We start from the raw sequence: 27,956 nt of genomic DNA, 5'->3' as shown, positions 1-27,956 counted from the left end.
GAAGTAAAATAATTTTATTCATTTAAATATCGTTAACAATTATTTCACTTAAGGACAGTTATCATAATTTAATAATGACCATAATTTCATGAGTATAGAAAAAATTGTTAATTAATTCGAAACAATCTCACTAATGGGTAACAACGTTATCGAGGTTTACACGTGTTTCTAAATTATTGTGTTTATACGTGTTTCATTATTAATTGGAAATATTTTAACTGTAAATTGCTGAATATTACAAGACCCCACGATGGCGTCTTGCAATTAGTTTTTTTTTAATAACTCCAGAACGCTTCTATTTAGAAGAACGAAAACTGGTACGCCATTTTATCTTCCAGAGATAAATCGATTTCATAAATTTCGAATTTCTAGCACCGATCATAGGCGTCCGTTTTGGGTAGGGCAACGGTTATTTTATCGCATAACTTTTTTGTCTTCAACTTTTAAGCATATTTGACACTGGAATATTACATTTTTAAGTATTCTGGTACTATATGGCACTCTTGAAGTCGGTAGGATACACCGTTTTCCAGAAAACTTGATTTGAAAATTTAGCATTTTTGGAATTTGAAAAAAATTTGCAAAAAAACACTATTTAGAAAAACGAAAACTTGTACGTGTATGAGAGATGAATCGATTTCATCAATTTCAAATTTATATTACCGGTCACATGCGTCCGCTTTGGGTAAGTCAACGGTTATTTTATCGCATTATTTTTGTGTCTTTAATTCTTAAGCATTTTTGATACTAGACTATTTAATTATGAGGTATTCTAGTACTTAAAGTTATTCTTGCTCTTTAAATCAGTAAAATACACTGTTTTTTTTTTGAAAATTTTTTCAAATTTTGCTCAAATCAAAAAAACTAAAAATTTTCAAATCGATTTTTCTAGAAAACTGTGTATCGTACTGACTTAAAGCAAGAGTACCTTTTAGTACAACAATATCTCATAATTTAATAATCCAGTGTCAAAAATTCTTAAAAGATGCGATAAAATAACCGTTGCCCTACCCAAAAGGGACACCTATGAGCGGTACTAGAAATTCGCAATTTATGGAACGGAATTATAACTGGAAGATAAATAGACGTACCAGTTTTCGTTTTTCTAAATAGAAGCAGTCTAGAGGTATTTAAAAAAAACTAATTAAAAGACGCCATCTTCAAAGAGCTCTATCTCCCTTAGGAAGCATTTTCGGACTAGGTAATTTGGGTTAAACCTCAATATTTTTAGTCCAGGAATCTATAGTTAAAATATTTCTAATTATTAATTAAACCCCCTGTATGTTATTGAAGTTTTGACTTCAACTTCAGTAGATATTCTCAAAGGCGCTTCGGGAGCGGGCGTAGACGAAATCTCATATCGTTCACCTCAACCATTAATTAATAAGATCAAATACACCACTTCGATAACCATGTTCCTTTACCAATCACTGGCTGTGCAAGCCTACACTCCTTCATGATCACTGATACAAATAACGCTGTAGTTACACCTATAAAACTTAATGGTACGTAGAAAACAGTTATAACAATCACGAAATTCTAAAACGTAACAGTGAGAACAGTTCATAAAGTAGGTATATAATTCTGTAAAAAGCTCATCTATTGAATCGATATGTAAAAAGTTCAATTAAAATCAGCTAATTTTGTTTGTTCAAAGTTTAGGTTGGACTGGTACTACTTGCAGATTGGCATTGGCTTTTTGCCTTTACACTATTATAAATAGCTTCGAGTTGGGGTTGTACGTAACCTAACAAAGGTCTGTCTACAGGATCTGCCGCCCAGCACTGTTCCATGAGACTCCAGCATTCTTCCTCAAAGTTTGGCAAAAATTCAGGCCGAATCCCTACAACATTTTACAACATAAAATATAGATTATTACAAAAAAAATTAGTTGGGTCAATCCAAGCCAAGTGGTCCGCTTGACTATTTTTAATATTTTTTATTTTTCTACCTTTTAAACTTCAGTCTATAGAGAGTACAAAATTGTATTCATTTTATTTTTAAAAAACATATTTTGCCTATGACGGCCATTTTTGTTAAAGCGTATCAATCATTTTCACGAAAAATATGTTCAGCCAATATTTTCACTGAGGCTTGTCCTAGAACAATAAATCAAAAACCAAACTTTTTAACCAAAAGTAATTTTTTTATATTTGGCAATAGTTACCTATTAGACTTTAAGAAAATGCCGAAATAGGTCCATTTTTATTTTTAAATTGCAATTTATTAGCATATATTTCATACTACGTAACGTCATCCATTAGAGCGTGATGACGTAATCGATGATTTTTTTTTTAAATGGGAATAGGGGTCGTGTGTAGCTCATTTGAAAGCGTGTTCAATTCTCTATTCAGTAATATAAACATTACTATCATTATTTATACAAAGTGACAAAAAAAATATTTTTTGAATTAAATTAGGTAATTGGCAAAAAAGAAGAATGTGTGTAATTTATTTAACTCAAAATACATTGTACTGCTGTCAGAAAATAGAAAAAATGTTTATTTCACAAATAAACATTTCTTTTCGCTTAAAATAAATCACAAACAGCCTCCCACCTACCTATCGACAGTTTGAACATTGAATTTAAGCGAAAAGCAATGTTTATTTGCCAAATAATTTTTAATAGTATAATTAATTTGATTTCTATATTTTGAGTTAAATAAATTACATACATTCTTCTTTTTGCATCAATTAATTTATTTCAAAAATGACTTTTTTGGCCACCCTGTATAAATAATGATATTATTGCTTATATTACTGAACAGAGAATTGAACACTCTTTCAAATGAGGTAACACACGACCCCTATTCCCATTTAAAAAAATCATCGATTACGTCATCACGCCCAGATGGATGACGTCACTAGTATGAAATATATTTAAAACAATAATTGTAATTTAAAAATAAAAATCGACCTGTTTCGGCATTACCTTAAAATCTAATAACTGCCAAATATCAAGGTGAACTCTATTCTTTCACCACCCTGTATAAATTTGTATTCATTGTGAAATCTGGTGAAAATAGATTAATTTTTGATAGGTTATACTTCTTTAGGCACGAGAGATTTTTATGGAGATTATATATAAACAAATGTTGTGTATATTAGTATTTATTGTTGTGATGGCAGAGAAAAAAGCAAGTTTATAATTATTGTAGTGACTTTTAAATAGTTTTTAAAAGCGACAGGTACGTAATAATTGTAAATGTTTCAGTATCCTAATAAAAAATTACATAGGTACCTACCTATTTGGAAAATTTAAAATGAACCTACCAAAATAGTATGTAATGCTTTGATTTACATAATTTGATTACCATCAAAATTTCTACCAATATTCACCTAATATATTGTTATTCCACAAAATATTCCTTTAATTCCACAAAAATCAAACTAATTTGATTATTCATGTAAGTAATACACAACTGTCAAAAGTTTATGGTGTAAACGTTCAGTTGGTGTATATTCCCACATGACAGATACGTGAAGGTGGCGCAATGGGAAGCACTTTGATTTTCGATCGACGGGAAGTGGGTTCGATCCCCAATGCAAGTTACTATGTTTTTTATTTTTTTTTATACATTGTATTGTAAGTATATTATTATATAATTTTTTTCAGAAAATACGTATTTAGTTAAAATTTTTGGCAACAATTATTGCTCAGAAATCATTTCTTTGTGACATTTTTCAATGTGTTTGTGTGTGTTTTATTCTTTTATTTTTTTAATTTTTGGTATTGTTTTAATGGAAAATTTTTGAAAAGTAGTAAGTATTAAAATTAGTTTAATACTTAAATTAAACATAAATAAACTGTTTAAGGGCACCCAAAGTCCGAAAATTGAATTTTTTAAGTTTGTTTGGGTTATGATTGAAAATGATTCTCTGAAATCTTCTCTTTTCAACGATATATAACACATTATAGTATAAAATATCCATGGTTACAAAATTATTTGTTTTTTGGACGGCCGCACTCAACTTACCGTGAACTGGTAGCTTTATAGCGTATTAGAGTGTTTTATGTTTTTGCGATTTCCCGAATACTAGTTTTTTAATTTTTGATGTCAAATATCTCTGGATCCTTAGAAGATAGAAGGTTTAAATTTTTACAGTAGTTGTAGATGGACAATATCAAGTGCCGCGTAAAGTTTTATTGAAAAATATACAAAAACAAGTAAAATAAAATCTGAACTTTTTTGGGTTTTTTTGTAAGAGTATTTTAAAAAATTTTAAAATAAATGTTTCTTTCACTCTAACTTTACAAAAATCTACGAGGCACTAAAAAATACATCTAATTTCAAAATAAAACAAAAATTAGGTCTCTAAATGCTTTGGTTACAGAGCTATGTGACATAATGTTAACATTGTCGTTAAATGGGACTTCGGGGGCCCTTAAAGTATATTGATTTCGTTGAAATCATATAATAGAAGTATAACTTGTTACGTGCGTACAAAGTACACCCATACCTCGCTTTACGGCCTAGATACGTTCCACGAAACATGGCCGCAAAGCGAAATGCCGTATAACGAATAAATTATTCTAATACAAATTCATAAAAATTTAATTGGATCGGTTCCAAATTTGTTAAATATGTTACATGGTTTGTCGTTAAAAATGCATTTTATCTGTTTATTTTATTTAAATCAAAAATACATACAAAAAAAGCACATACACTGGTATATAAAATAATAATAGATTCCAAAATCCAAAAATAATCTACAAACTCCAAGCTTTCTTGTTGTATTTCCATATAACGGGTAAATGATTTTTATTTAGTCCTGTAATAGGCCTTGGATTTTTGGACAAATTAGAAGTGGTTTTAGCTTAAAATCGCCAGTGGCATTTGCACCAAGTAGCAAAGTTAATCGTTCTTTAGACCATTTATAACCAGGCGCAGATTTTTCGGTTTTTAAAATGTACGTGCGATCAGACATTTGCTTCCAACAAAGTCCTGTTTTGTCTACGTCAAACACTTGTTCAAGTTTATAACCACCTTTTTCTATAATTCCCTTTAAAATGATAAGATATTCCTTAGATGCGGCCTCATCTCATTTTATTTTGAAATTATGCATAAACAAGTGGAAATAGAAAAGAGTGTGCATCGAGATTGTATTTGCTCGAGAATGACAACATGGGGCCGTAATAGTGAAACATTTTAGGCCGTAAATCGAAACCGTGCCGTAATTGAACAGAGCCGTTATAGCGAAATGCCGTATACAGAGCGGCCGTATAGCGAGGTATGGGTGTACACACATTTTTTTTTATTTTATTAGACAGTTTATTTGAATTTTAATTGTCCTCCCACAAACGCTCAAATTAATGATTTTTGAGCATTTTCTCAGGCCTGTCACTCCTATATGACGTAAGTCTACAACTCCAAATTTTTACTCCTTATTCTACTTGCTAGGGGCTAAAATTCAGCAAAATTTCAATTTTTTCCATGCGTACCCATTAGAGATATAAGGGGTCAAACTTTGAGATTTTTCAAAAAATTACATTTTTGAGATTTTTTTTGAAAAAATTTATTTAAGTCTCAAAGCTCAAACTTTTTTTATTTAAAGTATGTACGTATGTTTTTTCCAGAAAAAAATTACAAACCATTATCGGCTTGCCTTATGCTGTTAAAAAAATGCTGAAAATGGAATTTTATCAGATTTTTATCAGTTTATAGTTGTATCGCTAAAGATCGAAGTCATGTTTTCCGTGAAAATGATCGATACGCATTAACAAAAATGGCCGTCATCGGCAAAATAAATTTTTTAAAAACAAAATGAGTGCAATTTTGTACTCTCTATAGACTGAAGTTTATTATTTATATATTGGACCACTTGGCATGGATTGACCCTGGTGCATTAATATACACTTTCGAGCAAAAAAACGACTCGAAAGTAAAATAAATTATATTTTTTTACAACGCTTTTTGGCAACTTCTTCTTCTTGTAGTGCCTATCCGTGTCGGATGTTGGCGACCATCATGGCAATCTGTACTTTGCACACTGCTGCTCTAAAAAGATTTGTGGTTGTTGTGTTGAAACACGTACGTAGATTTTTCAGCCAGGAAATCCTTCGCCTTCCTGGTCCTCATTTTCTTTCTACTTTTCCTTGCAAGATTAGTTGCAGCATTCCATGTCTTTCACTGTTCCTCATGATGTGACCGAGGTATTCGGTTTTGGCTGTTTTTATTGTGATTAACAGCTCTTTTTCTTTTTGCATTCTCAGCAAAACACCCTGCTTCGATAAAGCCACATTTCAAAAGCCTCAATTTTCTTGCAGGTGGCGTCTGTGAGAGTCCACGACTCAACTCCGTACAACAGTATAGTAAAGATATAACATCCTAGTATCCTGATTTTTATGGGTATCGACAACTGATGTTTGGCAACTAGGAACGTTTTTATAATCAGATTGTCAAAATCGTTCCTAGTTGGACTCGATTAAAAATTATTGTTGTGAAATTTAAAAAGTGACCAAATCAAGTTTCAAACCCCTTCTTCAAGGTGTCATAAATATGTGTGATGTTAATGCCGTCTGCTCCCAATTAATTAAAACTCACTTTATTCGATAACATATTTAAATCGAACTCTCGGTGATTTAACCATAAGTTATTTACAATAAAAACGCGACCTGTCGTAACCGTGAATATTTGTTAAATACAACAATAATCATAATATCTTTCTCACCCGAGTTAATGTTTATATACACCTTTAAATAATAACAAACATGACAATCCAATGTTACTCGCAGTTATTGAATCCAAGAACAGATACTACATCGAGTAATGACTTTGAATGAGTTTTAAACATATGTTATACAGAATGTCCTACTTTATAATACATGCCCGCCGTTTTTTTTTTAAATCTTAAGAAGAGAAGAAGAATATCTGACGATATATTCCTCTTTCCCTTTTACAAAATGTTTATGGTTACCTAATACTAACTATGTATAGACCTTTTTACCGTTTACTAACTACAGACCGTTTCTTTTCCTAACTATAGACCTAACTAAATGAAAACTTGGAAAAGGGATTCTGTAAGCTAACTGTAATCCTAATATATACAAAATATAATCGCAAAATATTTACATTTTTCCCTATTTAAATAAACTGTCTTTTCTAAAACTCTCACTAATTCACGTACTTCCACGTCGTGTCTTTTCATCTTTTTTTCGTTCACTAATTCACTTCATCAAAACAGTGTCCACAATGAATAAAATTAATTCTAACTTTTACATAGTCTTTAAGTGCATATAAGTCGTAAATACTCTAATTGTACTAATAATAAAATTTCGAATCTAATACTTCCTATCCTAAACTAAGCTAAATATTACCTAAACCTCTATTAAGTGATATATATAAAAAATTAACGTTACTTTACTAGTTCATCTTATTATTTCAGTCTTATTTTGATTTATTTATATTCGCCTTACTAACTTTAAAGTATTGTACCTATAATAAATATTTAATCTCTCTAAAAACTTCACTTTTTGTGTCTCTTTGCTTACTATCTACTAACACTTATTGTAAGATATTGTCGATCCTTAATTCAAACACTTCCATTATTTCCCGCGAAAATTTAACCTGAATTCATTATCTACATTTAAAATTTTTGAGTTATTTATAATAATCCTGAAGAGATTTTTGTTATTATTTTATTACAAAGCTGCTATTTTTAATTATTAACAATTAGCGCTACAACTGTATCGTCGCCCCCGTTAGCGAAACTATTTCGATTAGATTTTTTTGCACAAACTTACTCAAAAAGAGGTCCTTATAACACATCCACATGATGCCGGGCGGTGTCGTGGTCGAAAAATTGTTTAAACAATTTTCTTTAAACAAATTCACAAAAATAATTTTTTCATTGCGAACGATTTTTTTTAGATAATTTGGATTATTCTGAGCAAAAAATGTCTCTTGTGATTTTTCTCTAAAATTGATTGTTGTCGAGTTATATGGCCATTTTCGCATTTTTCAAATTTAAAATCGCGAAAAACTCGACAACAATCAATTTTAGAGAAAACTCACAAGAGACCTTTTTTGCTCATAATGTCCCAAATTATCTTAAAAAAAATTGTTCGAAGTGAAAAAATTATTTTTGTGAATTTGTTTAAAAAAATTGTTTAAACAATTTTTCCACCACGGCACCGCCCGGCACCCTGTTGATATGTTATAAGAACTTGTTTTTGAGTAAGTTTGTGCCTGTGCAAAAAAATCGAATCGGAATAATTTCACTAACGGGGGCGACGATACATCTTGGACTATAGCGCTAATTGTTAATAATTAAAAATAACAGCTGTGTAATAAAATAATGACAAAAATCTCTTCGGGACCTTAAAGAAGGAGTTTGAAACTTGATTTGGTTACTTTTTGAATTTTATAATAATAATTTTTAATCGAGTTATTAAAATGGCCATTTTCGCATTTTTCAAATTTTTAATCGCATATAACTCGACAACAATCAATTTTAGAGAAAAATGACAAGATCCCTTTTTTGCTCAGAATGACCCAAATTATCGAAAAAAAAATTGTTCGAAATGAAAAAATTATTTTCGTGAATTTGTTTAAAATAATTGTTTAAACAAATTTTTCGACCACGGCACCCTGTGGATATATTATAAGGACCTCTTTTTGAGTAAGTTTTTGCAAAAAAATCGAATCGGAATAATTTCGCTAGCGGGGGGCGACGATACTGCTTGGTCTATTATGAATGAGATATATGTAATGAACACAAAGCAAATTAACATAATAAAAAGCAAAATTAATAGTGAGTATCTCCTCCTCTGAGTTGTGTTACATTTTTCATGCGAGATCTTAAGGGCCTTATTAAGTTTCTGACTGATTGCCGAAGAATCACTTCCCACTCTTTATCTAATGCAGTTTTAGCTCCGCCACTGTCGTTGGTGCTGGATTACGGACCCGAACCTTGCGACTGAGCTCATCCCATATGTGTTCGATAGGATTCATGTCCGGACTCAATGGAAACCAGTCCATTATTGTTATATTGGTGTTAGCCATAAACGTTAGTAATCCGCCTTGTGTGACATCGAGCGTTATCATGCATTAGCATGAAGCCGTCGCCTATATAGACGGCGTAAGGAACAACAAGGTCTTGGAGAATACAAGTAGTATAACGATCCGCTGTCAAATCCCCTCCGCGACCACCACTGGGCACGAGCACACGCTCTGTTTTTCCTTGTAACGTTACAAACGTCACATCTTTGATATTTTATTTTTAAATAATTATTTTGTTCTATTTTCTTTAATATTTCATTAATAATTATCTTCTATTCGTTTTAACTTGCTTTTTCGTTAAAAACTTGTTTGGCGCCCTCTTTTATTATCCTTTTTTATTATTTTATATTTAATATATCTCTTTTCATCTAAAATCTAAATCATCATACTGAACGTACCCCGTATATTCTTACTCTGTAAGTATCTGTCTTAATACGGAACATGCCTGCTACTGCCTACGTCGCACTGTCATGAAAGTGACACTTCATCCCTACCCGCTGACACAAAATGAAAATGGAAGGGAAAAATGAATCTATTTAAAGAGATGAGCCCATAAGGCCCCATCTACTTCCAGACTTAATATTCTCTTGGGGTAAGAATACATATTATCATATTTTAATTACATTTCTACATCTAGCAGTTTTTCTAATATTTTTTATATCTAACCTAACCTCCCATCTAAAAGCATGGTTTCTGATATTTTAGTTTTAAATATATCTTTTTAATTTACATATATGCACGTTTAGTAATCAAATTTTAACTAGTAATAGTCCAGAGAAATAAGGTTTTTGTCGGGACACTTGAGCAGCCAGGTTGCAAATGTGATTTTTGGGTACTATATACCTAATACATTATAAATACAAAAATGCCCGTCACAGTTCGCACGAGAATTTTAGTTATTAACAAATAAGTGTCAATAATGGCAGTTTTTTCGTTTAAATCGCTACAGGTAAAAATAGGGTAATTAAATATCTTATATAGAGTATTTATATTTTAGTAGGTGAGTAAAGGTTCAAAATGGCAGTTTTCGAATTTTGGTCCGATCATTTGTTGCTTCGCTAATTGCAAAATAAAACTAAAATTTCGAAAATAAAAAATTTGCTATAACTTTTGCGAAAATGAACTTAAGACTTTGATATTGCATGAAAAGTTGAGACAACCAGTATGTATCATGCACAAAAAATTTCAAGACAATTCGTTAATTAGTTTAAATTTTATTCAATTTGTTTATCCCAAAGAGTTTTTTTTGCAATGTTATTGTTCAGAAAATAATAACGATACAGCAATTATGTGGAAACCACATGAAAGAAAAACAATTTAATATTTAAATTATTTAAAAAAATTAATAAGAAGTTATTTTTATCATTCCGAAAACATTTTACTAAAGTAGTCATTTTTTACTTAAAAACAATTTGAATAAATAGCTTTGTTAATATTGACTATAGAGTAAATCTACTTTGGGATTTCAAAAGCTGGTATTTTAACACGAATTTTCAAAAAAAAACTTTTTGCCTAGGTTAATTGCGGTCAAAGTTAGCCACTTTTATTATTTAATTCACAGTTACTTCTATATACATAAAATTCTCATATAACAGTGTTAGTTACCATAATCCTCCGAAACGGCTTGACCGATTTTTATGAAATTTTACACGTATATCCTGTAGGACTGAGAATAGGTTTTAATCTATTTTTCATACCCATAAATTATAAGGGGGGTTGCACCCCTGACATTTTTTTTTATTTTCTTGGACAAAATTATCTACCTTAATTTTATATGGTGTATAATTAAAAAATACATACAACCCTTAATTTTCACTCTTCTATCACCAACCCCTATTTTTTAATAGCCATCTATATATTTACATCTACAAAATTCTTCTGTCACAGTGTTAGTTGCAGTACTTCTCCGAGACCGCTTGACCGATTTTTATGAAATTATATATGTATATTCGCTAGATCTTAGGATCGGTCTTAATGTATTTTTTATATCCCTGAGTGATAAGGGGGGTTCCCCCTAACATTTTGTAATGTTAGGTGGGGATATGTGTACATAACGTACTCTACAAGACTACGAGTACATACAAATTAAAAAAATTATGATCAAAATCCATCAACAAGCTCTGGAGATATTAATCGCAGCATATGTTTGAAGAATCAATTTCATGTTTTGAGTGCACGGTTTTTAATAATTCCCCTCCACCGACCACGAATCGATTTCGTTAGGCCGTCATTTTTAAAGCTTTATTAACCACTTCATTGAAGTTCAAAGTTTACTCAAACTTTTACACATAAACTATATACCTTGAACTTCAAAGTGGCGCTAGTTAAGTTGCTTAATTATTATACACAAAGTAGCTGTGAATTAAATAAAAAAAGTGGCTAACTTTGACTATAATTAACCTAGGCGAATAGTTTTTTTTTGAAAATTCGTGTAAAAATACCAGCTTTGCAAATCCCAAAGTAGTTTTAGTCTAGAGTTAATATTAACAAAGTTATTCAAATTGTTTATAAGCCAAAAATGACTCTACTTTAGTAAAATGTTTTCGGAATGGTAAAACTGACTTTTAAATGATTTTTTGTATATACTTTAAAAACATAACTATTCTTCTTTCACGCAGTTTCCACAGAATAGCTATATCATTATTATTTTCTGAACAATAACATTGCAAAAAATTGCTCTTTGGGATAAACAAATTTAATAAAATTTAAACTAATTGACGAATCGCCTTAAAAAATTTTTTGTGCATTATATAAACTGCTTGACTCAACTTTTCGTGTAATATGAAAGTCTTTAGGTCATTTTCGCAAAAGTTATATCAAATTTTTTATTTTCGAAATTTGTTTTATTTTGAAATTTCTGAAGCAACAAATGATCAGACCAAAATTCAAAAACTGCCATTTTAAACATTTGCTCATCTACTAAAAGAAGGATACTATAAATAAGATTATTAATTACCCTATTTTTACCTGTGGCGATTTAAACGAAAAAACTGCCATTTTTGACACTTATTTGTTAATAACCAAAATTCTCGTGCGAACTGTGACGGGCATTTTTGTATTTATAATGTATTAGGTATATAGTACCCAAAAAACCCATTTGCAACCTGGCTGCTGAAGTGTCCCGAACATGGTATATTTTTATCTTATTTCCCTGGCGTATAATATTCAATCTTAATTCCATTTAATTATTCCTTTGCCAATAACTACTTTTTACGATTGTTTGGCAAAGGCTCGTTTTTGGTTTTTCTTATTGATGATTGATATGTGTCTTTATCTTATAGTTTTTGGGAATAAAAATCAACTTTTCTCCCTTCGGGAGCCACCAGCTTCCATCACCAGTGATGCAACTTTAAGGCGAAGAATGAGACCATGACATCCAGACTACAGCACCCAACATCTTCAGCTGCAGGGGCCTAGGGCCACAACATCTGCCCAGATCTACAAGTCTACAGCTGTACCATTTGACATCAAGAAGTTACCATCGAACCAGATACCAAAACCATAAGTATAATCTACAAATTGTTAGTTTTTGGCAAGAATTTGAATATATTTGTTAATGCACTTAATAAGTCACAGTTTTATTATATTTTTATGAACAATAAACATGATTGGTTAAAAATACTGTTTTGTTTGCTTCCATTCCGAATTTTCATAGTTCATTTCTAAGATTAGGACAAGACGAACACACACCTTGAGAGACTGAGCTAAGCTAAGGGTGTAGCGATGGCTATCTTGGATGATTGAGGTAACATTTTCGAATATTATTTCAATTAGATGGGGTAGTCTATCGCCTTTTTTCGTCTTATCCTTATAAATATATACCACCCCAAACCATACATGAACCACCTCCATAGCTCACTGTTTTGATACTGCAGTACTGGGCAAATGGTTCTCCGGGCCTTCGATAGACGCGTAGATGACCAAAACATCTTAACCTATGCTCTCTCTTAATTTTATCCTTTTTTGTCACTTCATTCCTCCACCTAAACATTCTCATTTCGACCTCTTCATTCCTTGTTCCTCTTTATTTTTAACTGTCAAACGTTCAGTTCCGTACAACATACCTGGTCTTTTGGGTATTTTATAGAATTTTCTCTTCAGTCTCATTGGAACTTTTCTGTCACAGAACACTCCACTCGCTTCCTTCCACTTCATCCATCCAACCCTAATTCTACTGCTTGCATCTCCACCTACTTCTCCATTACTCTATAATACCTGTACTAGGTACTTAAAACCATTACTTTTTACAGCATACATTAAGCCCCAAGGAATGTTACTCTGTAGTTCTTAATTTTTTTTTTATTTTATGTTCTTGTGGTGGTCCCCAGTAACTACGAAATTTAGAAAAATCATAAAGAACTTAACGATCATGTGTTTTTTCTTTACGTTTCACAAATATATAATCTTCACCGCGCCATCAAAACGCGTGTTGTAGATCTTTCAAGAAGCAAAAATAATTAAATAGTAAACTCACCTCTTCTAACACTGTTCCACAACTGTTCCTTGTTCTGAAATTGATCAAAATGTGTTGGAAGTTTAACTTGTCCGGCACAAATGTACCAAAAGAGTATTCCAAATGCGTATACGTCTACTTTGGAGTCATATCGTCCACTTAGTAATTCTGGAGCCATGTGAACTGGAGTGCCAACTATACTTCCAGACATCATTGCTTCTGGTATACAGAATCCAAAGTCTGTTAGTTTTGCTCTATCTTTTGAATCCAACTGAAAAAGTTTAAACGGTAATAAGTCAAAGACAAGTATGTTTTTAATTGACTATAAATATAAAAAAATATATATACAGGTGAGCTTTTAGTGCGACATTGGTCGATAATTTCATTATGGTATAAAATATCCTAATATCAACGTTTGTAACCCTTCCAAAAAATAATAATGCCAAGAGTTGCTCTGATTATTATCGTACAATAAGTGTGATGAGCCACGCACTGAAAATCCTGCTAAAAGTGATTCACAATACAATATGCAGGAAACTAGATATAGACATAGCGATTCACTATTTGGATTCTGTAGAGGCCTAGGAACAAGGGAGGCACTATTCGCATTTAACGTCGTGTCGCAAAGATGTCTAGATATGAACCAAGAATTGTACGTTTGTTTTATAGACTTAACAGACTATAATAAGGCTTTTGATAGGGTTAAACAAGACATAATTAAAAAGTTAGAATGGAAAACATAATGGAATAAGAATAAATGGAGAGCTCTTGAACCACTTGAGATATGCAGACGACATAGTCCTGATCACAGAGAAGAGGGAAGAATATGCATTTACAGAAGATGGTTGAGGAACTAGATAGAACAGCGATAGAGGTAGGTCTAGAGATGAACTATAGTAAAACCAAGACTATGACAAACTAAGAAGACAAATTAGAAATAGTAGTCAAACATATTCCCAGTTATAACATATGGCTCACAAACATGGACTTTCACAAAGGAGAACATCGACAGGATATCCAAAGCACAAAGAGCAATAGAAAGACAGATGCTGGGTATCGATCTTAAAGACAGGTAAAGAAACTCATGGATCAGAGAAAAAACAAAGGTGAACGATGTATCAAGACAGGTTGCAAAACTTAGATGGAACTTCGCCGGTCACATTCTGCAGCAAAAAGATGAAAGATAGAATAAGCGAATTCTACACTGGCGACCATGGGAACAGAAAAAACAGGAAGACCACAGGTGGGATGGACGGAGAGACCAATGGAGATCAGCAGGCGAGGCATATGCCCAGAAACGGGCGTTTAAGGCTGATTAGATAGATATATGTAGATAAGAATAACTGTCTGAAGCATTAGAAAAAAAAAGTTTAGACATCAGAGATATAAAAATAATTTCAAACTGGCCAAAAAGCAGTAATGAGAATAGAAATAACATCAGAAGAAATATAAATACAAAGAGGTGTTCGACAAGGGTGTATACTTTCACCAATAATATTTAATATATACTCGGAAGACATATTAAGGAAGGCAGTAGATGGAGAAAACATAAGCATTAGAATTAATGGCATGATCATAAATAACCTGAGATACGCTGATAATACAGTCCTTTTTATCAGAATACATAATACAGAATACATAATAGTCATACAGTTTTTTAAAAAGTAACTTGCGTTGTTTTCATGCGAAATGGTTAATTATAATCTTAAAATCATCATGGCGTCAAAAAGTAATTTTACCCCAAATATGGACTTGTGTTGTTTTCGAAATAACACGGATTCAATTATAATAAAATTATTAGGCAGAGTTTCTGATATCAGGATACAGATAAAATAGAAAAAGCAAGGATATCTCAAAGAATTTAAAAAATCTAGTATTACTCACAAGAACGTTTTTCAATTTGATGTCTCTATGAACCAAACCCTGTGAATGAAGATATCGAATTCCTTCGATAACGTCAATAGCAATTCGAAGTCTTGCAAGCCATGTAAGTCCACTACGAAGTCCACAATACAGATCTCTTGTCATCCGTTCCATAATTAATAACACAGCCGGTGAGCTACCTCCTCCATAAGTATAATCTATCACAGACCCACGAAGTTTTACTATCCTTGGATGCCCGGGAATCGTCCTGATAACAAACATTATTGAAGAATTATTGAATATTATAAACGTGCACATAAACCTGCATCAAAAGATTGTGTGAATATCACAAAATTAATATTTTTCATATGTTGGCTACAGTTAGGTCAAGCCTACTACCAAAATCCACATATTTTTGGCACAATTTGACTTTTTCCATCAACCTAGTCTTCTTCCAGACTGATAAGTTGATTCCAATACTTCCCTAACAATTAGATGTATTTTTTGTAAAACGATTTATGATTAGTCTCAATATACGTCTCAGTTTCCGTATTAGCCAGCAAATTTTATACAAATCTATTTCATTGAAGCATCCTTCTCAGGTCAGCAAAGATTCAGTGGTCACTAAGAGTCCATGCAGAATAAAAAGGGGAGCAGAGCCAATTCTAAATTAAAATTCAACTATTTTCTCATTTCTCATTGCACGATCTACCTATGACATATTGTAGATTATATAAAAGGAAGAGAAGTTTTGTCGTCTCCATGTGTGGCTCTTCGCAATGTCTTCCTTCAAATGTACAAATACCGTAGCACGTGGTATTCATGGCTGTTGCTTTCTCAAGGTAATCTATCAACAAAATATCTTGCGTACTTCATAATATGTACACCAAAGCTTCCAACCTGTTGTCAATTCTCATATACCCACAATCTTTTGAAGCCCGACCTTTGCACATATTATAAGAAGACTCAAAGTAACGTCAGACACCTACCTAGTGTAAAAGAATTCCATGGCGAGATCATTCCAATGCCTATCATCTGGTGGCACAACAGACTTAAATGCACATGGATTGATCCCAGCCCAAGGCTCACACGATGATACAACACCATATTGACCCCTGCCTATCTCCTTAATCTGCTTTGGCATACCATATCTAATTAAATCACACAAAGACGTACTCTCTAGAGCTAACCTCGCAAACTTTGGAGCATGCCTCTTGCGTATAGCTATTCTTTGTTCTTCAGTTTGTTCTAATTGGTCAGAAAGCTGATGGTCCAACGAACGAATGGCTGACAGGAAGGACTCGTGTGATGATTTTATGTGTTCTTTGCACTAGATAAAAAAAAAACAAGAAATATTAACTATTATTTATTATAAATTATTAAAAAAAATTATAAAGTAAAATTATTTATTGCACATACATATATCTGTCATATAATAGACATATACAATACGTTTAGTTTTCTATTACGTATAGGCGACTGAAGGAAGCGCTAAAATCGGCAACATTGCTTAGTCCACCATCGTTGCTTAATGCGGAGGACGAAGTTAAATCGGCGAGAATATTTTTTTGTGTCTTTTTGGGTAATTTTAAAATACGCACTTTGAAAACTCATAGTATATAAATTACTATTTTTGAGGTTGCCAAGTGTCTAAATTGAAGTTTAAACATTCAATTTCACGATTCTGACGAGTAATCGGGACTTATTTCAATTTAGACCGTTGTTTTTTAATTTTTAATTATGCGCGTCCACTCGACGCCCAACAAATACATTTATTAAAATTTTATAATTTATTAACATATTTTTTTAATTAGTTCTCTATTCAATTAATTATTTTCAACGTGCTAATTAAATACGCCAATCATATAGCGCAACAAAGATGCACCATATAGTGTGACGCGTGACTGGGCGGGCGGCGTTAAATAGTCGAGTGGATGTGCTTAATTAACAATTTAAAAATAACGATATAAATTAAAATAACATCCGATTATAGTTCATAATATTGAAATTGAGTGTTTAAACTTCAATTTAGGCACTTAGCAATAAGAAAAATAATAAAATTCACATATCAGTTTTCGAGCCTCGAAAATGTGTATTCTCGCATTTTTCAGATTTAAATTTGCTTATAACTCGAAAACTACCAACTTTTGAAAAAAATGAGAAGTGGTCCTTTTTGTTAAAAATGACCCAAAAAATGTAAAAAAAATATTTTTCCGTAGCCAAATGATAATCTTTTGAATTTATTTAAAAAAACTTTTTTAAAGAATTTTTGCTCAAAAATTTTGCCCGGCGTCCTTCTGATTTGTTTAAAATTTTTAAACAGGAATCCGCAAAGACACCGAATCAGAAAATTTTCCAAACGGGAGCGACCTTACAACATAAACTACTAGGCAAAACTAGAATAAATTCTTGCCTTGTGTTGTGCCTTCCTCAACAAAAACAAAAAGATAAATACAAATATCGAATGTGATACGAAAGAATACAGACAGGAGTCAATGGTGCGTTGAAGCATTTAGATTTTATTAATTTAGATAAAGAAATGAAATGTGTGTAGGGGTTAAATGAATTTGTTTAGAGGCGTTTACAAGCCTGTACAAAAAATTTACTATTTTACTTGTGAAATAAGCTACATTTTAAGCTGGAAATTAAATTAATTGAAATTATTCAGAACAATATGTACAAGAAAATACAAAAAATACGAATATCTTAATTTAACTCTGTGTATGTATACATAGGTATAAGTACATAAGTATATGTACATAGTTTTCTGAAAAAATTTCCATTATTACGTTTTATTTAATAGTATTTTTTTTATTTTTATATTTTTTGATATTTAGCAGTGCCTAATTATTATGGTATCTACTAAATACGGAAACGGATAATAATGCTTGCTAACAAAGCATAGTTCTCTCTGTCGCAGGTATTTGGATCCAAAGACATCATGGGAAGTAAAGTTTAAAATACACCACTATAAGAAATTAACCCACCACCTTAAAAATGGGTCATTTTTGATGTCTCGAATTTCCTAAACCTGTTGTCCGATTTAAGTAATTTTTTTAATATGTTATAACCTTATTCTTTAATAATATCGCTGTAATAATATTGTTGCTAGACAGGTAAATTGTCATTGTATACCGGACCGGGAGTACCAATCAAATTGCTATTTTTTCTCAAAGTTCGCGTGACCCTGTGGAATATTGTAGCATTCATAAAATACTGAAATTAAAACCTAATTATAGCATCATGTTTTCCTAACATTTTGTTTTTTGATTCATTCGCTTATGTTGGATAATAAAAAAGTTAGGTAGTAGGTAAACAATTAAACATTAAGAATACAAACGTACCCGGTAATTTCGCCAAACTTTCAAAAAAAATCTGAAATTTTTAAAAGTTTGGCGAAGGTGCCGGGCAAGTTTGTATTCTTGATGGGAATTATTAATTTTGTGTCTCTCCTTTCAATTTTTAATGGTTTGCTGAATGACCCCGATTGTTTAATACAATTTATTAAATATTTTATCTTATTTTATCTGATTTTTAAAAGCTTGGTGAATGTGTCGAATCAATATTTGAATCATTAAGACGATTAATTAAATTATTTAGATTATTCCTTCGATTTTTAAAAAATTTACAAAGGTGTGGAATCAAAGGTCAGGTGTTTTTACACCAAAAAGTATTTTCAAATCTCTAAGTCAGAACTTAGAGATTTCAATGAATAAAAAGCGTCTTTTCGATTGAAAATTAGACTGCTTTTTGATATTATATCGAAATCATAAATAGTGTGTTTGAAGGTACGTATCCATACGTTGGTGTTCCGTGCTCCGTGTAGCATCTCCACATAGTGGATACGTTGGTGCTCGCCGCTCACCCTCTTCGATTCAACCGGTTTGCGATTTATATGAAGAGCATGTCATATCCATTTGAGCAGCTACACGGAGCACTGAGAACCAACGTATGGATACGTACCTTGAATCATACCGATGTGTGTGACCGATAAGTGGACATGTGAGTTTTACATTCATCACCTGTCTACTTATCTACACTTTTCCAAGAAATTAACGCACCACCTTAAAAATTGGACATTTTTAATGTCTCGAATTTCCTAAACCTGTTGTACGATTTAAGTGATTTTTTTTAAATGTTATAGCCTTATTCTTTAACAATATCGCTGTAATAAAATTGTTGCTAGACAGGTAAATTGTCACTATATACGTGATGTACCAATCAAACTGTGTTTTTTTCAAATTTGGAGTAGAGTATTTAGAATCAACAATAACATGATCCATCATGCTTACTGTGACAAGAGAAAGAAGCAGAGAAACAAAATCAAACTGTAGAACTTACAAGAACAATACGAATGACTTGGGTAGCAGTAGGTAGATCCCAATTAAGTTAAAACGAAAGTTTTTCGACACATGTATTTTTACACTTACTAATCAATCTCTCAATAGACTTAAAACAAGTCAGAGATATTGAGAATAGTAAACTAAAGAAATACTATGTGAAACGAAGATCTAAGAAGAAAACCCAAAGTAGAAGTTTTTATCGAAGCTAACGCAAAATCTAAATGGAAATGGGCAGGATATATATGGCAAGAGAGAGCGAAGAGAAGTGGACAAATAGACTAATACAATGATGACCAAGAGCTCATAAAAGAACATGGAGAAAAGATGGATCGACGGCACTAAAGAAAAGGTAGGGAGAAACTGACACCAGATAGTTCAAGACGGACGAACATGGAAAAGACCAGAGGATGTCTATTTCCAGGAGTGGACCAAAAGAAGAATAAAGAATATGAAGAACAACAAATCCTGTAGGGGATGTAGGACTAATAGGACTTGTTTATATCGCTGATAGAACAGCATCACATAAATATATAAAAAATAGAGAAGTAAAACAGAATGAGACTTACTTGCACGCCTATGGTTCTAGCCAACTTGGAAGCACTCAGTTTTTCTATCATATTCGTAGCAACCTGCAGTTGCCACTGAAAGTTGCTGCACTGGATCTGGGAAGATGAAGACCAAGGAGGCGCAAATGACGAAAGAAGTTGCCTCAATCGATCCATTAATGTAGATACAATCGAAAAAGAAGAAGAATGATTCAAATCTATGTTGTAGGCGGCACTAACGATTTGTCGAACTGCATCAGAAGCGGAAAGGTTGTGTTCTTGTTCATGGCAGCTTTTTTCTAGGTTTTCTAAACACCTTTGGAGGGTTCCGGTGAAGCTTTCTTGCAGACAACCTACTGACTGAACAATTTGAGTGGCTACTGATGTGTTTAACCTCTTTAGTACAAGCTGTTGGATCTCCATCGTCGCTGTTTTGGAGGTACGCTGATGACCAATGTCTATAAAACAAATTAAATAATCATTCATTATTCATAAAAAAGCATCAGAAGCTATCAAAACGGGTAATAGAATATGCAGTCCATTTAAGACGACAATGGGACTACTGCAGGGCTGCTCCATGTCCCCTACGGTGTTCAAAATATTCCTGGAAAAAACTCCGAAACCATGGAAAAGAAAGTGCGAAGGAATGGGTATACCAGTAAGGAACGAATATATAGAAATATTACCATAACCACGCTACTGAACCCTTTATCAAGAGGACTTGGACCACGGTCATTAAGATAATGTAAACTTATAAAAAGACATTTTAGTTAGTAAACAAGCATTCATGTTTTAGTCATCATTTACTTTTCATTGTATCAAAGTTAATATTTTGTTGTAAAAGTTTTATTTTGTATTATAAAAGTAATTTTTTAAAAAGTGCTTTGTGATCAAGATCACAAAGCTCAAAGATCAAAAAGTGCTTTGTGATCAGTCTGCACAGAATCTTTCGCAATTTCTGGTCAATCTCAATTGTTTAGCAGAGTATCCACCTGTTAGAGAAGAACAACAGATGTTATCAACAGTGATCATCATACTGTAAGTCTTTCCATTTTTTCACATTTTCCTTATCACTTATGAGCACATATTTTGATACGGTCGAAGAAATTAACGCAATTCTCTCTCAGCCACCTTCAAATGATTTTCGCGACAGAAGTCCTATTAGTAGATCTGAAAGAACAATGCCCATTACCAATGCCGACATTTCTAGCCTCTATGCTACGCTTCCAGAATTTACTGCTGGACAAAATCTTTCTTCTTTTATTAAATCCGTAGATAATCTATTAATATTTTTGCAACAACAGAATACTACTGCACCGCAAGAATTTATTATTAACGCTTACATTTTATCACGTATTAAAGGTGAACCACGAGATTTTCTAAATTACTCCAATAAAACTAACTGGACAGATGTACGTCCAGCTTTACTTACGAAATACGGCGACAGGAGATCTGAAGAGATCCTTGTTACCCAATTAACGACAACGGTACAGAAAACTTCCGAAAGTTATGACGACTATCACCATCGAATCATAGATAATTTAAACGATTTATTACAGCATATATCGCTACATAATACTCCAGAAAATTTAAATTTTAAAACCCCTTACTTTAGAAAATTAGCACTAAAAACCTTTTGTACTGGTCTTAACAATCCTTACTGCGAACACCTGTCGCACTTTCAGTTAGATTCGTTAGACGAGGCCCTACAAAAATGTATAGCTTTAGACAATCATAAAAATCAAGTATCTTATATGAATTTCTTAAAATCCCAACAAAAACGGAAAAACCAAAAACAAATTATTCTTTTCCAACCGCGTTCAAATCGAATTTTAACGCTAGAGCCCCAAATAATTTTAGTAATAATCAATTTAGACCTTATGCACAAAATAATTATAATTTTAGTAACCAAAGAAATCAATTTATTCCACAAAATCCTAATTTTCATAATGTAAGACCTGTCTTTAATCAAAACAATTCAAGACCCGTCTTCACTCAGAATAATTCAAGACCTGCTTTCACTTCGAATAATTCTCATAATAGGGATGTTCACTAATTTTTAAATATAGTTAAATTCAATAGATTACAAGGTATATAAAAACGTAACAATCATAAAACTGTTTAAAAATGTATATTTTTAAAGATAAATGAGTTCATAATGTTGATTTTCTTGGAGGCTAGAAAAACGGTACTCTGCAGCGAGGCTACGGTCTGTGACGTCAGCAGTCGTAACGTCTTTGATCGACGACTAGTTTTGTATAATTATTTACTCAGTGTATTTGAATGTGCGCAGTTTTTTACGTATTTAATTATTAAAAATAAAGCCAAATAAGTGGTTTTTTGTTCCTGGGTGTGTAAATACATCAAAAAACAGTTCTGACAAGATTTTTATTACCGTTCCAGCCAATTTAAAACAGAAAAAGAAATGGTTTGTTGCAGCTAGAACTTAAAATAACTAACTTAAAGGACTAACTTAATAAAATAAACATTATAGAAGTTTTCCAGAGACTTTCGGCCCTTGGTAATAATGTATTTGTTCTTTCTGCATTTACATTTTTCAAAAATACTTCTTAGTTTTCTCAGGATTCGAAAAAAATGAATGAATTTAAATAGCATTGGACCAAGATCTTGCACCTACCCCCTTAAAGAGTAAATTAAAAAGTTTCGGGACCTCAAATTTGTATTCCTTAAACTGGGATATTCCTAAAAACGGGATTCTCATAATACATACAGTAAAAGTAAACCTTGAAATAACTACATGTGTATGTAGGTATGACTTTATATTATATTAAAATCATTAATAATTTAGTGAAAAGATTGGTTGAAATGAAAATGTATAATACCCAAGTTCAAAAATATTTTTTACCTTGGAACAGTTGTCAACTCGAAATACGAAAGAACCGAAATAAGATCTAGAGTTGAAAAGGACATAGCAACATTTAACAACATGCATGAGAAATATTTTCACCAATTGCGACATAATATCTCTCCCACTAAAAATGCGGCTGCTAAAATGTTATTATTTCCGGTCTTGCTATATGGCGCAGAGGCCTGGAAAATAATGGAAACATTAATGAAAAAGCTAGAGGCATTCGAGATGTGGGTGCACCCACGTATCCTCAAAATATCCTGGGCGACCCACACCAACGTACAGGTATTGCGTCGAATGGGAAAACATAAAGAAATCTCTTTTACAATTAAGAAACGAAATCTTAAATATTTCGGTCATATCATGAGGCATGATAAATATCGTATACTCCAACTGATAACGCAAGGTAAAATAGAGAGCAAACGCGGACCCGGAAGAAAAGAAACTCATGACTTAAAAACTTACACGCCAATGATTTGGACAAAAATCGATCGAGTTATTCAGAAACGCCTCAAATGAAATTAAAATTGCCATGATGATAGCCAACGTCCACAACGGACAAGGCACATGAAGAAGAATAAAAATATTTTTAATACACCTAACCAAGGTAAAGTAATAACCAGCCAATGTATGTATACAATATGCATGCGTACAATGCATGCATACAACTTTCTCTATTTTTTTTTTGTCGAGTATTAAGCATTTATTTTTTTAGCTTAAAGAAGACATGGAAAATTATATGGAATATACACTCAGTAAAGCTGTGGTAGATTTATTTTTTTACAAGATGCCAATAAATCATACACCATTGTTACATCTACACTACAGTCGGTAGTTTATACGAATCGGCTTTCTGAAAACCTTCTTCCATTTTATTTGTTTATTTTTGTAAAACCCAAAATATGTCCTTACAAACAGTCTATCCACTTTAAACTAAACAAATTCACTATAAAACTCCACTTTAACCCTGATAAAACAAGAAGAGAACAAAATAAAAGGACCTGAAACGTCAAACAGGTAAACAGTAACACTATGAGAATGGCGCGCGCGCTTGGGGTATGCAACTAGTGACGTCAGGCCAATAGAAAAGCGTTCTTGAAATTTAAAATAATGCTAGATTTCTAATAAAGATTTTTTATAGAAAGGCTTTTTCGATTTTGTTGAAATTTTGGACAATTATTCCTAGGGTGTTTCTTAATCGTTTTACATGTCTGACTTTTTAATTTTTTGTGAACATCCCTATTATAGGAACAATTTCGCTAATAATAAAACCCCTTATAGAAGCCCTATGCTAAGACACCAACAGATTAATACCCCTACGCCTATGAGTGGTGTGCAATCTATAAATACGGAAACGAGACCTATGACAATTTCAACACAAAATTTTAATGTAGAAACCGATTATTATAACGAGCCGCATACACAACATAATAATGTAGAGGAAGAATTTACAGACAATTTAGTGTCTGATGAAGCTTCAGAATATGTCGAGCAAAATTTTCACGACCTCGCATTAGACGAACACCCCCCTCCTCTGTAGTATTAAATAATTTACGAAGTGATCCAAAACTTCCGTTTTTCATCCTACCAAAAAGTCGACTTAAGGTATTAATCGACACTGGAGGATCGGATACAATTATTACGCCTAATGCCGCAAAATATTTCAATTCACAACATGTTTATAAAAAAGATTTCACTTTAGTCAAAGTCAAAGTCAAATTTATTCATCACATGCGACATTATACAAAGTTGTACATGTATGAGACAAGTCAAAGTTACAGACATATAATGTACATATTAAAAGAATATAAATTAATAAATACGACAAAACATACTTAAAAGTTATTTTTAGAATATGGCTCTAGCTCACAAATGTATTGATGTACACACCTCCGAAAGTTTGTCTGATGTAAATTCATTCGTATATATATTGGCAATTTGTTAAAGAAACTTATGGCTGCATAATGTGTGCTACCTTCCAACAAAACAGAACGATGTTGTGGAAGCATAAAGTGATTGTCTCTGAATCTTGTTGAATAAACATGGTTAAATTGAAATTTATTGAATTCATAAATTTTGCAATGTAAATATATTATACACGAAAATATATACAGACCAGGAATTGTAAGAATATTATTTTGTCTAAAGATACCTCTACAAGAATCTCTAAATTTCATTTTATATATTATCCTAATAGCTCTTTTCTGAAGTACGAATATCTGCTCTAATTCAGAGGTACAACCCCAGACTTCAATGCCATATTTGGCTATTGAGTAAAAATGGGCAAAGTATACTGTTTTTAATATTGATGTATTAAAGAGACGTGAAAGAATTCTCAATGCATAACATGCGCTACTTAATCTGGATTTCAAATTAGAAATGTGGTTTGACCATTTAAAATTACTGTCTAACAGGACCCCCAGCAACTTCGTGCAGTCTGTTTTATCTATTGCTGCTTGTATAGTGGCTTGATGGTTTAATAAATTATTTGACGTGAAAATCATATACTTTGATTTCTCTTCATTTAAAACTAGTTTGTTGGATAAGAAATAACTGTTGATGGTGGATAGTATCTGTGTAGTTTTATTTTGCAAATTTTGATCGGATGTTGCTGTGACTAGAATGTTGGTATCATCCGCATAACTGATGATGTTAACTCCACTCAGTGAATTAGTTATCAAAGCTATATCATTAATATATACTATAAAAAGTGGAGGACCCAATACACTACCCTGAGGGACACCATAATGGATATCCAACGTGTTTGATTCGTATTTAAGTCCATTAGATGTTATCCTTACTTTTTGTCTTCTATTTTCTAGGTAGGAAGTAAACCATTTTAGAACTACACCACGAATACCAATCCCCTCAAGTTTTATTAGCAACAAATTATGATCCAAAGTATCAAAAGCCTTGGACAAATCGAGAAATAAACCACATGCTTTCTCTCGTCTGTCCAAAGCATCCAACACTAAGCTGACGAAATTTGCAAGAGCTGTAGTTGTAGACTTAGAGGATGTAAAACCATGTTGAAAATTATACAAGACACTATGCTTTTTTAGGAATGCGTTTATTCTAGTATAAACCAGAGTTTCAATTATCTTTGAAAACACAGATAAGAGACTTATGGGACGGTAGTTGTTAAGGTCATCTTTATCACCACTTTTGAATAAAAGGATTACAATAGATAGTTTAAACATACTAGGAAATATTCCTTGTTGAAAAGAGGCATTACAAATATCCGTCAGTGGATCTGCGAAAGCGTGAATGCATTGTTTTAATAACTTAGGGGAAATCTGATCAAAACCACAACTGTGTTTGGATTTAAAACTTCCGACTACACTAGTTATTTCCTGTGGGTTAGTTGGATATAAAAACATAGAACAACTATTACGGTTTTTTGATGCTGATGTAAACCCACCTATTTTAGTAGGATCCAAAGCAGCAAGTAACTTTGGAGCCATTTCAACAAAATGGTGGTTAAATTTGTCTGCTAAATTATTATTATTATCACTAGGTACTTTTGAGTTGTTTTGTTTCCCGACTGTTAAGTTTACTAAATGCCAAATACATTTCATTTTATTTGATGATTCGTTTAACTGTCTCATGAAGTGACTACTTTTAGCTGCTTTTAATTTAATTGAATATTCTGTCTTTGCCAAATGAAGGACTGGCCTAAGATTACTATTTTGCTGACAGATCGTTTCTAAAAGTTTTAGCTGATCCCTTAAATTGTACAGTTCCTGCGTAAACCAATTCGAACGTGTACATTTTTTAGGTTTACATTGAAGTTGTGGAAAATGGGACCGAAAGTAATTTTGGATAGTATTTAAAAAAGCTAATGATTTATCCTCAGCAGAAATTGTATTAAATACCTCTGACCAATTTGTTGACTCAAGGGTTTGAACAAAACGATTTATGTTCCTTTCACTATATGAACGGATGAATATATAGGCATCATTGTCTGTGTTAATGCTACATTGGAACAATTGCGCACGATGATCAGAGATAAAACCTTCCACAACCATTGTTTTATGTTGGTGATTTATGTTTGTAGCAATATAATCAATTTGAGTTTTACTAGTTGCAGTTACTCTTGTATAATCATTTACAGTTACGGTTAAGCCATAAGAATCTAAAACATTTACCAAGTTCTGCTTACTTAGTGAATTTGATTTGAAATCTATATTAAAATCACCTGTTAATATTATAGCCTTACCTTCGGAGACTAGCACATCAAGTATTAGATCCAGTTTTGACATAAAAACATCAATAGAGCCACGTCCAGGCAGATAAATACACAACACAACACAATTAAAAAGGCAATAGTCTATTTCAACAGCACTCACTTCAAAATTATATTTCTCAGATTGAGAACATATATTAGTACGTTCCTTCCAAACCACACCCTCTTTCACATAGATTGAAGACCCTCCATGTTCCCCTTGGTCACGGCAGAAAGATGAAGCCAGAGAAAATCCATTTATATGGTGTAGTTCTAGTTGTTCTTTAGATTTCCAGTGCTCAGTTAAACAGACACATACATTATGTAGACCTTCGCACTGCAGGAAGAACTCTAGTTTTTCAATGCTTGTTGATACACATTGTATATTTTGATGAAGCAAGCCAAAACTTTTTTGATTGATAGTTGAAGAATTTTTACCAACTGTGTCAAAATTAGGAGAATTGAATACTTCTAACTTATCCAATTTAAAACCAGTCTTCTGACTAACACTTGGGATATTTAATAATGGAATATCTGGATCAAAAACTAAGCTTCTTCTGTCTGTTTCTTCTTGTGGTAAAAAAAACGGCTTACAACAGCTCCGTGAGGCCAAACTTCGGGATTCATGGCCTTGTTGAAGTTCCCTGAACATATAT

General features: G+C 32.3%; 1 protein-coding gene across 1 annotated transcript; it reads right to left on the bottom strand.

Annotated features, from left to right (window-relative positions):
- On the bottom strand, positions 1-27,952 carry LOC114345897 (dual serine/threonine and tyrosine protein kinase). Its single transcript, XM_050663030.1, has 6 exons — positions 27,295-27,952; positions 20,228-20,664; positions 16,308-16,648; positions 15,340-15,586; positions 13,477-13,726; positions 1-1,843 (listed from the first exon to the last, which is right to left on the bottom strand). Exons 1-6 carry the CDS (start codon positions 27,950-27,952, stop codon positions 1,659-1,661), a joined length of 2,118 nt encoding a protein of 705 aa, XP_050518987.1. The 3' UTR covers positions 1-1,658.
- Positions 27,953-27,956: the final 4 nt, after the last annotated feature.

This window comes from Diabrotica virgifera, chromosome 10 (assembly GCF_917563875.1).
Source record: "Diabrotica virgifera virgifera chromosome 10, PGI_DIABVI_V3a".
Taxonomy (NCBI): Eukaryota; Metazoa; Arthropoda; class Insecta; order Coleoptera; family Chrysomelidae; genus Diabrotica; species Diabrotica virgifera.
This window is presented reverse-complemented; position numbering and strand designations above follow the sequence as displayed.